A 14,268-nucleotide genomic window follows, 5' to 3' on the forward strand; every position below is an offset into this window, starting at 1 on the left:
ATGAATATACCCTGCTCTATGTGGGGATGAAATTGTGCCTGAAAATAGATCTTTAGAAAGGACTTACTGGAAAGAAATTATTGTTGATCTGGAGGAAAAACAATTCACAGGGTGGTCTCACTAGGATAATAACGGGAAGGCCTTTTGCCACCTGAGCAAAAGCAATTTTTGCTTTCTCCCCTTACAGCTTCTCTGGGTCACCGCCGTCATTGGTCAGAGAGGTGGGGAAGGTGGGGAATATCAGGGAGGTCCTATGGAGTTGTGGCTCAATGTCTCCAAAGCTATGAAGCCTTATTTGTCCCTTTAACAGCATGTGATATTTTTAGACCTTGGATACAATCCAGCGGCAGTCACGCTGCTCAGGCGGAGGTTGAGGGAAGCTGTCCTATGCCCAGCTGGCCCGTTCCCCCTGCAGAACAAAGCATCCATGCACTATAATTATACCAGGAAGAGCTAATAAAAGCCTTCCATACAAACCTCAAAATTCAATTAGTCCTGTATTGTGAGCCTGACCCCGAAGACAGATAAAGGCTTAGCTTCTGATCAGCTGAACAGTTCCAGCTCAGTGAAGCTGGCTGCTCCCAAATCATGAATTCTCTTTCCTTCTTTGTGGGCCAAAGCTGCCACATCACATGGTTGTTTACAAAGCACTGCCGGTTTGGAAAATTGAGGGTGCCTTGCTTTTGAATTCCATTGGGTTGTCTTGAACCACCGACCCTGGCTGAAGAATTTCACATAGAATGAGTCCCTATAATCATGTTATTTGTGCATAGAGGGGACACTTTTATGATATCCTGGCCTCAATACTTAAATGAAAGTACCTGGGGGGAGGCTGACCTCCAGAATTATTGAATCTTAAGCCATAGCGACAGGACAAGTGGATTAGGGGTTCTCCCCATGGACAATAACTGCGTAGTATTTTCTTACCGTCAGTTCCATATCCTCTTCATCTTTTTCCTTTGTGGGCTTCTCTGGTTCTTCTGGCTCCTTCTCTTGGAGATGTATTTCCTGGGCCTGTGTCATGTAGGGCATGTCGTCTTTGTTCTTGAACTCCAAGCTGAGAATTGAAGGAGGAAGTAGAATTCCCAGAATTACCTAAAGTAATAATAATGATAATAATAATAATCACATTTAAAGGATTAAGATTAAGGTGGTTGCTTAGATTCAGAGGGCCTGAGGTGAGGGGTGTGTGTGTGTGTGTGTGTGCGCGCGCACGAAGTGTCTGAGTGTTATGTGTATTCCCTGAGGATGGACCTGCATATCTGAATAACTACACACATTAATGGTACGACAGTCACTCCTGTCCATCTGGGAACTGTTATGCCCCATGTCGGGTATTTTCACCGTCAGCTTCTTTGCCTCGAATATCTTTGCTACAGCATGTTTGCTATAAAACTCATCAGCCATAAGTCAATTTTGTCCGAAAAGATAAAATAACTGACAGTTTAGCTTGACAGTGGACTCCCACTGTTATGTCACATAAATCTTAGTCCTCATAATGGTCTATGTACACTGATGAGTAGATGTGGCAGAGTCATCACAGTGAAAGATAACAGCTACATATAAGGACTTGATAGAAAATACGGTGATAAAACTTACTGGCAGTGAAATAAGACAGTGTAAAGCCCGATTGCATACTACACTAGAAAATGATTAACATATCAGTTTGCAGATCATTTGGTAATTCAAAGACATGGAGTTGAACCCACATTTCATACAGAACTTTGGAACATCTATCCATGGACACGTGACACTATGCCAAGAATAAAAAAAAAACAGCGTAGCTCAGCTCGAACGAGGAGATGAATCAACCAGCAAGAAATGTGGAAGTGCTTAGACACAACCCATAAAATAAAATCAGTTATTGGCACAGTATTGGCCTGAATCGATACACATTTTAAATGTATCAAGTATTTTGTATGTCTTTTTCATTTTGTTAAGAAAATGAATTTCATTATGTTTTTTAAATGTCCTTTTTTAATTTTTTAATTATTTTATCTTTTATGGAAAAATCGCCTGATAGCCGATGACTTTTGTGGTCAAAATACTGTTGCAAAGATATTTACGGCAGAGAAGCTCACTGTGAAAAATACCTCCAACTGTTACGCATAGTAGCTCAGTCCGATCGTGGAGAAACAAAGCGTCTTACCCAAATATATCTTATCCAGTTAACAGTCACTTTGCATGGGGGCAACTGAGGAAAAAGAGAGATCCTAGCCAAGGAAAGAATGGGAAAGAACTGAGATTCCCATTTAGCCATTAGGTAATACTTGAGTTTGTGAAGTCAATTCATATGTATGTCCACTGGCATTTATTTGCTAATGTATCAAGTGGAGCTGATTATGTGTCATCTGGTTATGTCTGTAAAAAACGCTGTCCTAAGTTGACCTTGACAAAGTCCATATAGAAAGCATGTTATTCATTTTAGAGCATTCCCTTGACATTTGCTACTATACAACACCCTCCCCCCCACACACACCAGTGGCTCTGTATTCACCGTGAGAAGCCCCCTGTATAAATACCCCAGGAGGGTCTAGCACCATATTTCTCTCATGTATAAACAACATGCTTAAATCTCCTTGTGGGGATACTAAATACACAGGCCTTATTCACAAGAGGGCAATCGCATTCTCCAATTTGCCAGAGAACAAATTGCATTTCTGAATGGTAATACTGACATCTGGTCTGTGTTTCCTAAATCCCTCACTTCTTCTTCCCTCAATGCTACAATGGTTCTACTGCATAAGGCGTCAGAATATGCACCTCCTTGAAGAAACTCACCAAAGTGAGGAACAAGGAGGACCCTGAAGGGTAAGTAAAAATGATCCTCAAGTAAGGAGTCAGGGACAGCCTGTGCTGAACTCCTAGAGTTAAGGGACAGCGGTGACCCTGAGCTCAGGGTGACTGGCAGGCCTGGGAAAGCTCAGGTGGTGTGCTGGTAGCCTTCAGGGGACACGACATCCTGTCCTTGGAGCTGAGAGCTGGCTTGGCAGTCAGTGGCAGTGCAGCTATAGATCGCCCAGGACCCACTTCCTGGAACCCTTCTGTGACTCTGGACCAAGAGCCCATGGGAGGGTGGAGTAGGGGAGGGGTGCTGGTCAGGGTGGCCTCAGCTGTGGCTCTGGTCCCATGGACCCTTCTGCTTTGGGCTGACCTCAGAGTTAACCCGGATCAGATAGTTCCAGAAAAATATGAGCCTGGTTTCAGTTGTAACAACCACAAACTCTAAACTGGTAAAGTATTTTAAAGTGTTCTTTTAATCTTCTGCCTCTCATTTTTTTTCTTTTACTTCTTTCAGTGTCATGTTTTCTGTCAGTTTAATATTTTCTTTGAAAAAACATTGAAGAAAACATACAAAAGCTAAAGCCACGTACCATCCTCCTTCTTGTACCTTCAACCCCAGAGGTAACCATGATAAACAATGTACTGTGTATCCTTCCTGTTTCTTTTAAATGAATTTATACAGCTATAACTCTACCTGTACATGCTTTAGAAAAACAAAAATGGACTCAGGTGTTAAATAATAATCTGCAACTTGTTTTTCTTCATTGAAGAATAAATAGTTCAGGTTTATCTAGCAACATCTTTGCAATATAAACGTATCTGACTTTTATTTCAGTTAAAAAACTGTCTCAGTATAGCTGATGAGAACCAATGTCTCTTTATGACATGGGGTAAAGGAGGCCAGGGCATTGGCGGTGAACGGCTGCCCTGGTAAGTGGCTCTGGTGCGGCACGGTTTGTGTAAGAACAAATGGCATCCCCATGGTACCTGACATTGATCGTCACATTTGGATCTTCTGAAAACTATTAACGTGTAGGCGCTATCTCTAGAGGTTCTGATTTAGCAGAATTTAGGGGAGGGCCCTAGCCTCTACATGAAAAGTGAAAACACCCAAACTCCACTATACAGAAGATTCTGACGCCCGGTTGGGGGTTAGCGTCTCCCTCCTAAGATGTGGGGATGCCTCATCCCGCCACATATTTCTCTTGGGAAACTCCAACCAGCCCTCTGGTGCTCATAGCCAGTAGGGCCTTCTGAGCGCACTGACCTTGAGGCCTGAGTTTTTGCGCATCCGGAGCCGGCCCATCCACATATCTGTGAGCAGCATCTGGCTGCACGTGTGTGCGATGAAGTCGCGGTGTTTGGCAGCCACGGCCAGCTGCAGGCACGTGGCATTGCTCCAGTTCTTTAGCTCATACGTCAGCAGTTTCATGGCCAGCTGCTCGTCCTGCTTGTAGGACTGGTCCAGGAGCTCCACGGCCAGCTGGCCAAAGTCTCTGACAAAAGAGGAAGTGGAGAGTCATCTTTTTGGCCATTTTGGAGACTTAGATAATGGAAGTGGGGACCCACTGACCAAGCCACAAAAGGTGGGTTCTATGTCGTCTAGTTGTTTCTTTTGGGGTCTAGTCGTTTCACTCATCCAGCCAACATCCATTGCACAGCTACTATGTGCCAGACACTGTGTTTAGAACTGGGGGTATAATCAAACAAGGCATAATCCTTACAACCAAGGCCCTCAATTCAAGGCATATGGATGAGGGTGGCAGACCAATACATCAATGATTAGAGAGCAGTAAATCTTCTTAAACGTGACAGACCTCAGTTCAAATCTGAGCCTTGCCAACCACAAGTGTGTTACCTTGGACAAGTTACTTAAATCCTAAGTCTCATTTTCCTTAGTGGTAAAGTATGCACAACAAGAGGACCTACCTCTTGGGGTAGGGGTCTAGGTATTTTTACCGTAAACATTTTGGCTGCAAGACAATTTCACCATAAAAGATAAAGTAATGGGTTGACAGTTTGGTTTACATTTGACAGACTTAATGTATTTAAGCTAGTTGTCAGTTTGGTTTCATTTCTCATTGAGGAAGTTCTTGCAGTTACTCCCATTTGTGTATTACATAAATCTTAGCCCTTATAATGGTCTATACAGTGCTGAGTAGATGTGGTGCTCTTAAAATAGTAATGATAACAACTACGTATAAAGCAAGCTTGCAAGGCGATTTGTAAAGCCAGATTGTATACTATATGAGAAAGAGATAAAATACCAGTTGCAAATCATTCTTTGAGCAGAGTCAGCCTCTCACCCATCAAAACCAAAAGTTTACCAAGCTATGGAAAATATTTTTAAAAAGTATAATACTATAAACGAAAGACTTCAAGACAAAGTGTTTTCATTTTTTTGCAATACAGTTTTTAAATTTTGTTACTAATTTTTCATGTTCCCTTATGTCCTTTTTAATGTCCCTCTTTTATTTTTCGTTATTTTATCTTTTACGGCAAAATTACCTTACAGCCAGTTAGTTCTGCGGTAAAAAATGCTTGCAGCAAAGATGTGTTGTGGCGATGTTTTGTGGCAAACATGCTTACAGTGAAAATACTGGACGTGGTGGGGCAGTTGGGACGATGAACTGAGACCGTCTATGTATCTGTATATACTTCCCTATCGAGCACTGTGCACCGCAAACATTAATTATGTCCACCCTCTCTGCTCACCACTGGGATGCAACTGCCTCCCCTTGTAGCTTTGGGGAGCTCAGACCCTCCAGTTTTGGGGGCCCACCTTCCCTTCTCTTCCCTCGATCACCCCATTTGCTCGGCTGGCCAACCTGGAGTTGTGGTTCAGCTCCTGGGAGATGTCGTCCACCATGTCATTCTCTGAAGCCTCATGAGCCATGGCCTTACAGAGCTTACAGGCCACCAGGGCTTTGGCCATGGCCTCCTCGCCGTGCTGCCAGAAGAACAGAGCCATCTTCTGCCGCTTCATCAGGACGGCCCACACCATCAGCTCGTGGAAAGGGAAAGGGAAGTGGTTGATCTCAGGGTCATCTAAGTCAATGTCCACTTCTTCTTCCCGCTTCTTGGTTGTCTTTCTTCCTCGCCTTAAGGGAACATCGTCCTGCCATTTTAGGGAAAAAACAGAGGTGGGGTTAGAAATGATTCAATTAAATGCAGCATGCAGTTGTTATGTATTTACTACTGGCCCCGCCCTGGTAGATACAGAAATGAACTCCAGGCAGACCTCATTTTATTGTGCTTCACAGATGTTATGATTTTTACAAATGAAGGAAAGACCCTCCACCAGCAAACGGATTATGATTTGTTTTATGGCAATGGTCTGGAACTGAACCCGCAATATCTCTGAGGTGTATGCCTGTATTCCATCTCAGCTCCAATCCTAAAAGAACTCACAAGCTCATACATGCTTCACTTTAAAACAAGTTAGAATGGCATAAACACGGTCCTATGGGAACATGTCATTGTTATACTTTAATTTGGAAAAAAAAAACCCACTATGTTTTAACGGGCCATTTTCTTTTTCTTTTTCCTGTTGTCTGTTTTTTTTTTACCTCTGTAAGTAGGTTTATTTATACCTCATGATGGACAGCACTACCATTTTCCCTCAAAGGACAAGGACATCCTATACTGGCATTTGCATAGAGAATAATAACCACGCGAATGAAAGATGGCACATAGATAATATATCTCGAATTTCTGCATACTTCATTAGATGAGTTTGTGAAATATTTCTGGCCTTTGGATCTGTTGCCATTTGTAAAGATCCATGGATAGATTTTGCTTACTGGAATTTATATGCTTCCTTGGTTTTCAAGTTAGTATTTCAAATAGGATTTATTTCCTTGTTTGCAATGCTAACATAACCTCTTGGTGAAATTTTCAAAGCTACTGCGACTTGACTCCTCAACACTGGGAAGAATTTCACTTCCTTATTTTAGAACCATGTACTAAAGTTTACCACTGAAATGAATTTACACGTATTTTAAGAATGTATAACAAAGAGAATAAATAATTGACACTAATAATTTGAGCACTCACCTCCATTCCCAGTAGTTTCAAGGCTTTGGGCTGTTAAAAAATTTATGCACAAAGTTAGATATTTCTTTATACAGATATAAAAAAAATCCTACTATATTTTAAACAGGTAATGAGACAACTCTATGGTACCATATAGCACTTTATTCATTTCACTAAGTAAAACACCACAAGAGGAACCTACTTATAGAAATTCTGAGAGAATCAGGGATTTAGTGATTTTGGTGAATCACAGAAAATCTGGAAACTGGAAAGGTATAATGAGATTGCCCAACGGTACAGCCTGCAGGTTTATTAACGCTTTTGTGGGCCAAAATTTCTTCCAGCTTCCTAGAACCATCCTGCTTGGCATCTCCATGACATCAAGCACTTGAGTGAGCAATGAAACAATCAATCAAACCGTGAGATGTTTCTCAAACTTCTGAAAGACCTCTGTTACCTGGAGATTTGGGATAGTACTCAGAAATACATGTTGGCCATGTGTTAGATGCTTCATGGTGGCCATCTCTCTATGCTGCTGTCCAGCAGAGCAAGGGTGAGTGTGGCTAGAGGGGCACGTGTTGGTGGTGGGAAAAGGCACTCAACAGCATGGGGAGTGTCAGCACGTACAGTAGCATCATTGGTCATACTGGTGATGTGCAAAGTAGGCACAGACCAAGATGGAGAGAGGAGGCAAGTCCGCAAATTATAGAACTTGACTTCTATTTAACAGGGGAGATACAAAATGACGTCTCTGTGGTTAGGAATTCCAATTCTACGTTTTATTTATTATTATTATTATTATTATTTATTTATTTTTCCAATTCTACGTTTTAAGTGTTACAGAATGGTTGTTGGGTGCCACCTTGAAAATTATTTGAGTAAATAAGTAAGGTTACAGCATTGAGAGTCCTCCACACTTTATTTGACCATTCAAGTAGGAATAGCTTGAAACTTGTCTCCTTCCCTTTCTTTCTTTTAGCTTCTATAACGACCACCAGTTTGCAATTTGCAATTTTGAAAAAAAATGCATACTTTTTGGTGTTTTCAAAGTTCTCTTCCAGCACCACAAAATACTTTTCTCATCAGAAGATAAGCTTTGGTAAAAATAAAAATCATGTCTACCACCAGCTACAGTAGCAGTTCTCACAATGTCCTGTATGGACCATGTGACCCTTTCAGTGAGTCTTTCCTGAGACCCTTCCAGGGGTCAGTGAAGTCAAAGCTATTGTCATCGTAATGCCAAGATGTTATTTGATATTCATACTGTATTAATATTTGCACTGATGGTACAAAAGCGATGGCGAGTAAAACTGCTGGGTACTTTAGTAAGAATGAGGCGGTGGTACCAAACTTTACTAGTTGTCATTAGACTCCACTGTTAGACACTTGAAGTTAAAAAAAGAACAAAACATTTCCACTTAAGAATGTCCTTGGTGAGGCCTAAAATGTTACTAACTTTATTAAATCTCTACCCTTGCTAGTAAAAAAAAAATACATCTTTTTACCATTCTGAGGGATGAAATGGGAAGTATGCCTAAAGAACTTCTGCTACTTTCTGAACTATGATGGATTATCCTGAAGGAAAACACTGATGGCTTTGTTTGGACTGAATGAATTATGGCCACTTTGTTTCGTGGACTATCTACTTGAAGGAATGACTGATTATCAACTGTGGTTATTTGGACTTGGATATTTGGCAGACATGCTAGACATGAACGAAGTAGGACTGACATTTCAAGGAAAGCAACTGACAGTACTGGTTGACAGAATTCAATGACAAAACTCAAACTTTCAAGCAAAAATTAGAATCTTGGACATCTTGTCTTCCCCCAACCTTTGACCCTGACCGTTTTTCAGTATGTAAAGACTTTTCTTATGAGATTGGAGGTGGTCTTAACGAATGCAAGTTTTTGAAACTGTATAATGACATATGGCAACATTCAGAAGATCTGCATAACTTGACAAACCAATATTTTACAATGACCAATCCATGATGTTACAAGATCCAAAGTGCAAGATAGACCAATGGATTTTAAAGTTCATTGACATAGTTTCAGATTTTATATTGCAACTAATCTTCAAAAAATTGCCAGTTGTTGAATTTTGATGCAGTATCAAAAAAGAATATCTACAATCACTGTAAAGGTTGTTAAACTACTCCTTTCTTTTTTGATACATTTGCCATGTTTGTGTGAGGTCAAATTTTCTTCGGGTATTTCAACCAAAACAACATCTTGCAACAGACTGAATGCCGGAAGTAGAAATGACAGTTTAGCTGTCCTCTACTAAACCATACATTACACAAATTTGCAAAAAGTGTAAAACAATGCTACTCACTAATTTTTATTTATAAAACATTTGTCTATGATAAATATTTGTCTATTACATATCTATGATAACATGTAATGAATGGGCTACTTATAGTTATCTTAAAATGAATTAATACATATTTTTTAAAGTCTCAATTTTAATTTCCAACATGATAAATATTGATAGAACTCACACAGATAAAAGCTTTTTGTAATCTTCAATAATTTTTAAATGTATGAATAGATCTCAAGACCAAAAAACTTTGAAAATTGCTGAGGTAGATAATTTGAATTTCATTGCTATTCTGTGATCATTAAGGCTCAGTTTCAGCGCCAGTTTCTGATTTGAATTGGACCTAGTGAGGATAAAAAAGGAGTGGATCACCCAATACATATCTTTTTTTTTCCTTATATTTTAAGGGATTTGATGGTGGAGGGAAGAAGAGGTGAGGCAGTTGCCTTCTCATCTGATCTTCCACTTAGAGAGCAGGGAGCCACACCCTAAATCTGTCACACTCTATTCCTCCCAGGAGTCCAGGAAATGCAATTTGCTGCAAGCCTCACCCTTTTGGGGCCAAAGAGATTGTGGTAGAGCGTCCGGAAGCGCTTGCGCGTGTAGTTGCAACGATAAGCGCCGCCCATCAGGTACTCGATCACCAGGCCGATGTCAATCAGGCTGATCCTGTAGTCTGGGGGCAGGTTCCCCTATCGGGGAAAAACAACACACACAGACAAATCCAGAAGACAGCGTGATTTACTAGGGATTCTATTCCTGGTATTCTGTAACTATTTTAGAGTAAAAAATATAATTAAAAAAGAAACATATGAATGTATTATTATGCTGGTTAATTAATTCACCTTAAAATAGATCCAACCGAAACCTGGATATTCTCGCTTGGAAAGAAGACATAAGTTAAATAAGAAGATGCAGTAACCGTCGGTAATAACAGAAAATCAAAATATTTATTCAAGTCTTCAGCTGGGGAGAAAAAAACACCAGTATAGCAGAAAGAAACACAAGGCTAGACATGGCAAATGCTATCACTCCCAGACACTAGGAACTAGGTTCCCCAGATGGCCTGGGGGCCCCCTCGCTGTCCTGTCGCTGACCGAGGCCTGATGTTGCCTCCTTGCTGATCATCTGCTTCTTCACACTCACTAAATGAAGACTCCTTCCAGAAGGGGATTGCTATTACCAGGGCCTGCATCCGGTGGGGTATGCTTAGAGCTCAGATCTCTCATAATACCAAGTCTCTCTTAACAGTGAAAATTTGGCACCTTTTTCATAAAAGGAGAGCAGGATGGATGTCAGGATGAAGTCATTTATGAACATCCCTTGTGATGAAAGGGAAAGCAGGAAGGAATAACCTTATATTTTTAATAGTTTTCTTTATCATTGTATTCCCAGTGCCTTTTATGGTGCCTGGGTGTGGGAGGCATTCAAAATGCTTTTCTGTTGTTATTGTTGAAAATGTGAATGAGTAAAACAGTAACATTAACTGATATGGTTGGGATAAAGGCTCAGTTTGGTTTTTTATTAGTATTATATTCTCAGTAACAGTACTACCTAGCCACAGCCTATGAGTCATTCCTGTTTGTGAAAGCCTCAGTTTGCTGCAGAAATTTGACTTGAAGTATGTGTGTTGCTGTATCCGTATTCTCAGTGGGGTAGGAATAAATGGATAGCAACTGATGGGCCAGCCCATGCATGAAGTCCCCGTGCTGCCCGTCAGCTTCCTTGCTGCCCTTAGACTTAGTTCTCAGCCCACACATTGGGTCCTATCTCTCCCTTGAGTTGGGGCACAGGGCAGGCTTGGGGACCTAATTTGAGTGGTCTGAGCAAAATGGGACTGTGTGAAGTGTGTCATAGATGAAGTGGAAGCACTTTGAGGCATAGATTCCCTTCGATCCTTGACGTTGGCCCATCAGAACCCAATCTGAAATCCGTTTCATTAGCTGAATTGTCCCTTCACGCAAAAGGTCTCTCCTCTCCTCTCCATCTTTCTCAGAATTGTGGAATCACTTTTGTTTGATGCTTATCTCATCAATCTGACTAATCACTACAGTAAGCCATCCTCAGGCTATCAAGAAAGACCAGTTGTCTGACTTCTTTATGCAAAGCATGGACAACATATTAAAAAGGGAACTTATAGATGGTTTTATTTTAAGATCGTAACTTTTCAGGTATTACCCTTTCCATAAACATTAAACCGAGTTTAAAAATATTACCTGCCCAACAACTTTTCTGCATTATTTTCGGACAGGTGAACAATGCTGCAGTGTCTGTATAGTCTGGCTCTACCAGATGGTTAAGCAAGCCTGTTATTTCAAAAGTAGAGGAGCCCCAGGACCTGCGCACATATGGGGCAGCCTCATCTCATATGCATTTGGCTCCTATAACGAATGACCTCCTGAGGAGGCCCACCTCATCTCTGTTATTTTCCCTGGCACTGTGAGGTAGGCAGGGTAAGGAACACGGGTTATGAGTGAACTGCCCTGGGCTTCTGTCAATCCTTCATATGTCAGTCACTTGAGAAAACTCAAGGCATCAATTTTCTTCCTATTAAAAAGGGTTGAAATTCATGGCCTCTATGGTCTGTAATGCTCAAGTACCAGGTTTTGGAAAAAAATCTCCAAAGAATTTATTGTGATGCTATTGAAAGGCAATCATAGCAAGTCTATGAATTTGTGGCTATTTTTAATCCTGTAATGATTTTGTAAATTTAAAACATGGGTAATAGTGAGCCTAGCACCTATAGGTTTCTTTTGAGAAACCTATGTGTAAGCATTGGTTTGAACACGACCCAAGGTTTCCTGAAGACCAATACTGAGTGGCAATATTTATACATTTGAGGTGTAAGAGTGGGGGTTGTCAGGAAATGTGATAGTAGTAAAATTCAAAATGAATAAAAATTTAAGAGGGGCAAATAAAATATTTTTTGCTAACGACTTTATTCATAAAGGGCTGTTAGGTTTATAGACTACCAAAGAAGGTGCTAGAATCTTCTTTTTCTAGAAACTTCTAATATAAACCTTGATGATTTCAGAGTGATTTATGTATGTATGATATGATCTGAAGGGGGAGAAAAGATTCCGGGACTACCCTGGGTTCTACCAGCTTTCAGTAAAGGCCAGAAAGGAACTGGCCTGCATTCTGTTTGACCACAAGAGGGCGATGTTCACGTAACTGAAGCCAATGAGGGTTCCACCCTCACCAGCATTTACCTGCTTGTGTTTTATTTGTGTAATAAGGTCACCTAAACGAACACAGAGCAGATGGGAGGATTTGGAGATAAGGGGAGAATCAAATGCTTTTCTAGAAGTGACATCTGGAGGAGCGAAAGCTTATTTTACCAAGTAATGTGTTTAAATTCAGTCTGCAAGACTAGTTACAGCTGTTTCTCTCCAGAGTCTTTTGGGAACAGAGAAATTAAGGGAAGTTAGTGTCACAAGTTTTACTAGGGAGAGGGGAAACCTTGTGGTGAAGAAGAAATAGATTTCGTAAAGTGAATAAAATTGGGTACAATTGAGGCCTCTTGCGATAACTGTGTCCTGGGTGAACTCTGAAAGGGATGGCAACATCGGAGCCTGTGTGAGGTGCTGGGCTGTAACCTTGACCACCTGTAACCTGCAGATGTCACAGATGTACAGAGAATAGTCAATCATATGACCCCACAGTGGAAAGCACTGGGCAGGGCTGTGGTCGTGGTTCTGCCCCCGTGTGATCCTGGACAGATCACATCTTTTCTCTGTACCGCAGTTTACACTTTGAAAACAGGCTGTTTGGACACATTTACATCTAAGGTCTTGTCTATTTTGAAAGGTCCAATTGTCTGACCACTGGAAGGCTGCTCTTGTTTCTTTGTTGCAAGGTCACTGGGAAAAGACCCTTGTCTGGAGCTTCCAGAGTTGATGTAATTTCTACGAATTCCCTGCAGTTTGGTTAAGGGCGCTGGGAGTCAGAGACAAGGGATGGAAAAGGAAGCGACAGGGATATAGGGCTGTGCTCATCACAAACACGGCCTCTGGACAAAGCAGAGAAAGTGAACGTTACCTCAGACACCACAGGTAATGTCCAAAAACCTTCTGGGGGGAGTCTTCCTTTGCTTGGGTTCTTTTTAAATAGGAAGTCAACAATAATACCGGAGTAATACGCCTGCCTGCTGTTTCCGTTATTCTCCTCTCCCCTTTTTGGTAATTATTTTGGTAATTGGTAAAGCCCAAACACTTATTTCCCATTTCATGACTTAATACATGGCAAGCCATGTGATTCAAATAGTTTGATCCACAGAATAACACAGAGAAACTTGGGTAGGTACAATTTGACAACTTGAAAACGTTGTCTCCTTTTTTTTTATGCTATGAGCTACTACTTTGAAGCTAAATTTTAATCCAGACCATGCCTAAGGAAGACTTAATTGAAAGAATAGTTTCAATTCACTTATTAGATCTTCTCTTCTAAATGCACTCTGTTTTTTCAGATGTCAGCTCATGCTATCGCTATCAGATTTCAGCAGTTAAGGACACACTTTTTTTCTTGGAAATTTATAATAAGCTTTCGAAATAAGATTGTTTCTTTCTCTGTGTGTAAGGTGTAAAATGATAGCTGGTTGTCAGGTTTACCAAGACAAGAGTGGGGCAAAGACTATTCTGGTGAAAGTTTATGAAAAAAGAGGACGTTCCCCCGAATCCTTGGTATGGTAGTAGACTGGGCCACCAATCTTTTAAAAAATTAGAATACTTTTGTAAATTTGCATGAATTGAGCAGATGGTATTATGAAACTGTCCTTTCTTTACCCAAAGTGTGTCTGAAATGCTTTTTTTGTTTCTTTATTCTGCAAAGTTCTGGGTCTTGATTCTCATATGAATGCATTTTAAACTATCATAATTTCACCACTACTTCTGTATAATACTTAAATAGCATCCTCGTTTGGTGCGGAGGGACAGTATAGGTAATTTGAAGTATTAGCACATTTAATTTAAGAAAAAGCTACTAATTTGAAACATACAGAGGCACAAATTGAGCAGACAGTTAGCTACTAAACTGGCAAGTTAGAATTCACGAAGAAAGCAGACAGACTCGACCACTCTGGTTTAATAAGAGAGCATTGGTATATCCAGTGGATTTATGCGTGAAAAC

The 14,268-nt window shown here is 40.7% G+C and overlaps 1 protein-coding gene across 10 annotated transcripts in view; it reads right to left on the bottom strand.

The window, feature by feature from the left end:
- TRPM3 (transient receptor potential cation channel subfamily M member 3) overlaps positions 1-14,268 on the bottom strand; it is an 817,113-nt gene that overhangs the window by 80,735 nt on the left and 722,110 nt on the right. For 7 of the 10 annotated variants that reach the window (XM_033122317.1, XM_033122314.1, XM_033122311.1 and 4 more), the window contains 6 exons: positions 9,987-10,022; positions 9,693-9,833; positions 6,841-6,870; positions 5,613-5,902; positions 4,052-4,280; positions 928-1,095 (listed from right to left, as the gene is read on the bottom strand). In XM_033122317.1, coding sequence (XP_032978208.1) covers positions 928-1,095; positions 4,052-4,280; positions 5,613-5,902; positions 6,841-6,870; positions 9,693-9,833; positions 9,987-10,022 — 894 coding nt within the window. The remainder of the gene's footprint in view (positions 1-927; positions 1,096-4,051; positions 4,281-5,612; positions 5,903-6,840; positions 6,871-9,692; positions 9,834-9,986; positions 10,023-14,268) is intronic. The other 3 variants (XM_033122313.1, XM_033122321.1, XM_033122315.1) reach the window with 1 other exon arrangement.

The sequence above is a fragment of the Rhinolophus ferrumequinum genome, chromosome 12 (assembly GCF_004115265.2).
Source record: "Rhinolophus ferrumequinum isolate MPI-CBG mRhiFer1 chromosome 12, mRhiFer1_v1.p, whole genome shotgun sequence".
Lineage (NCBI taxonomy): Eukaryota > Metazoa > Chordata > Mammalia > Chiroptera > Rhinolophidae > Rhinolophus > Rhinolophus ferrumequinum.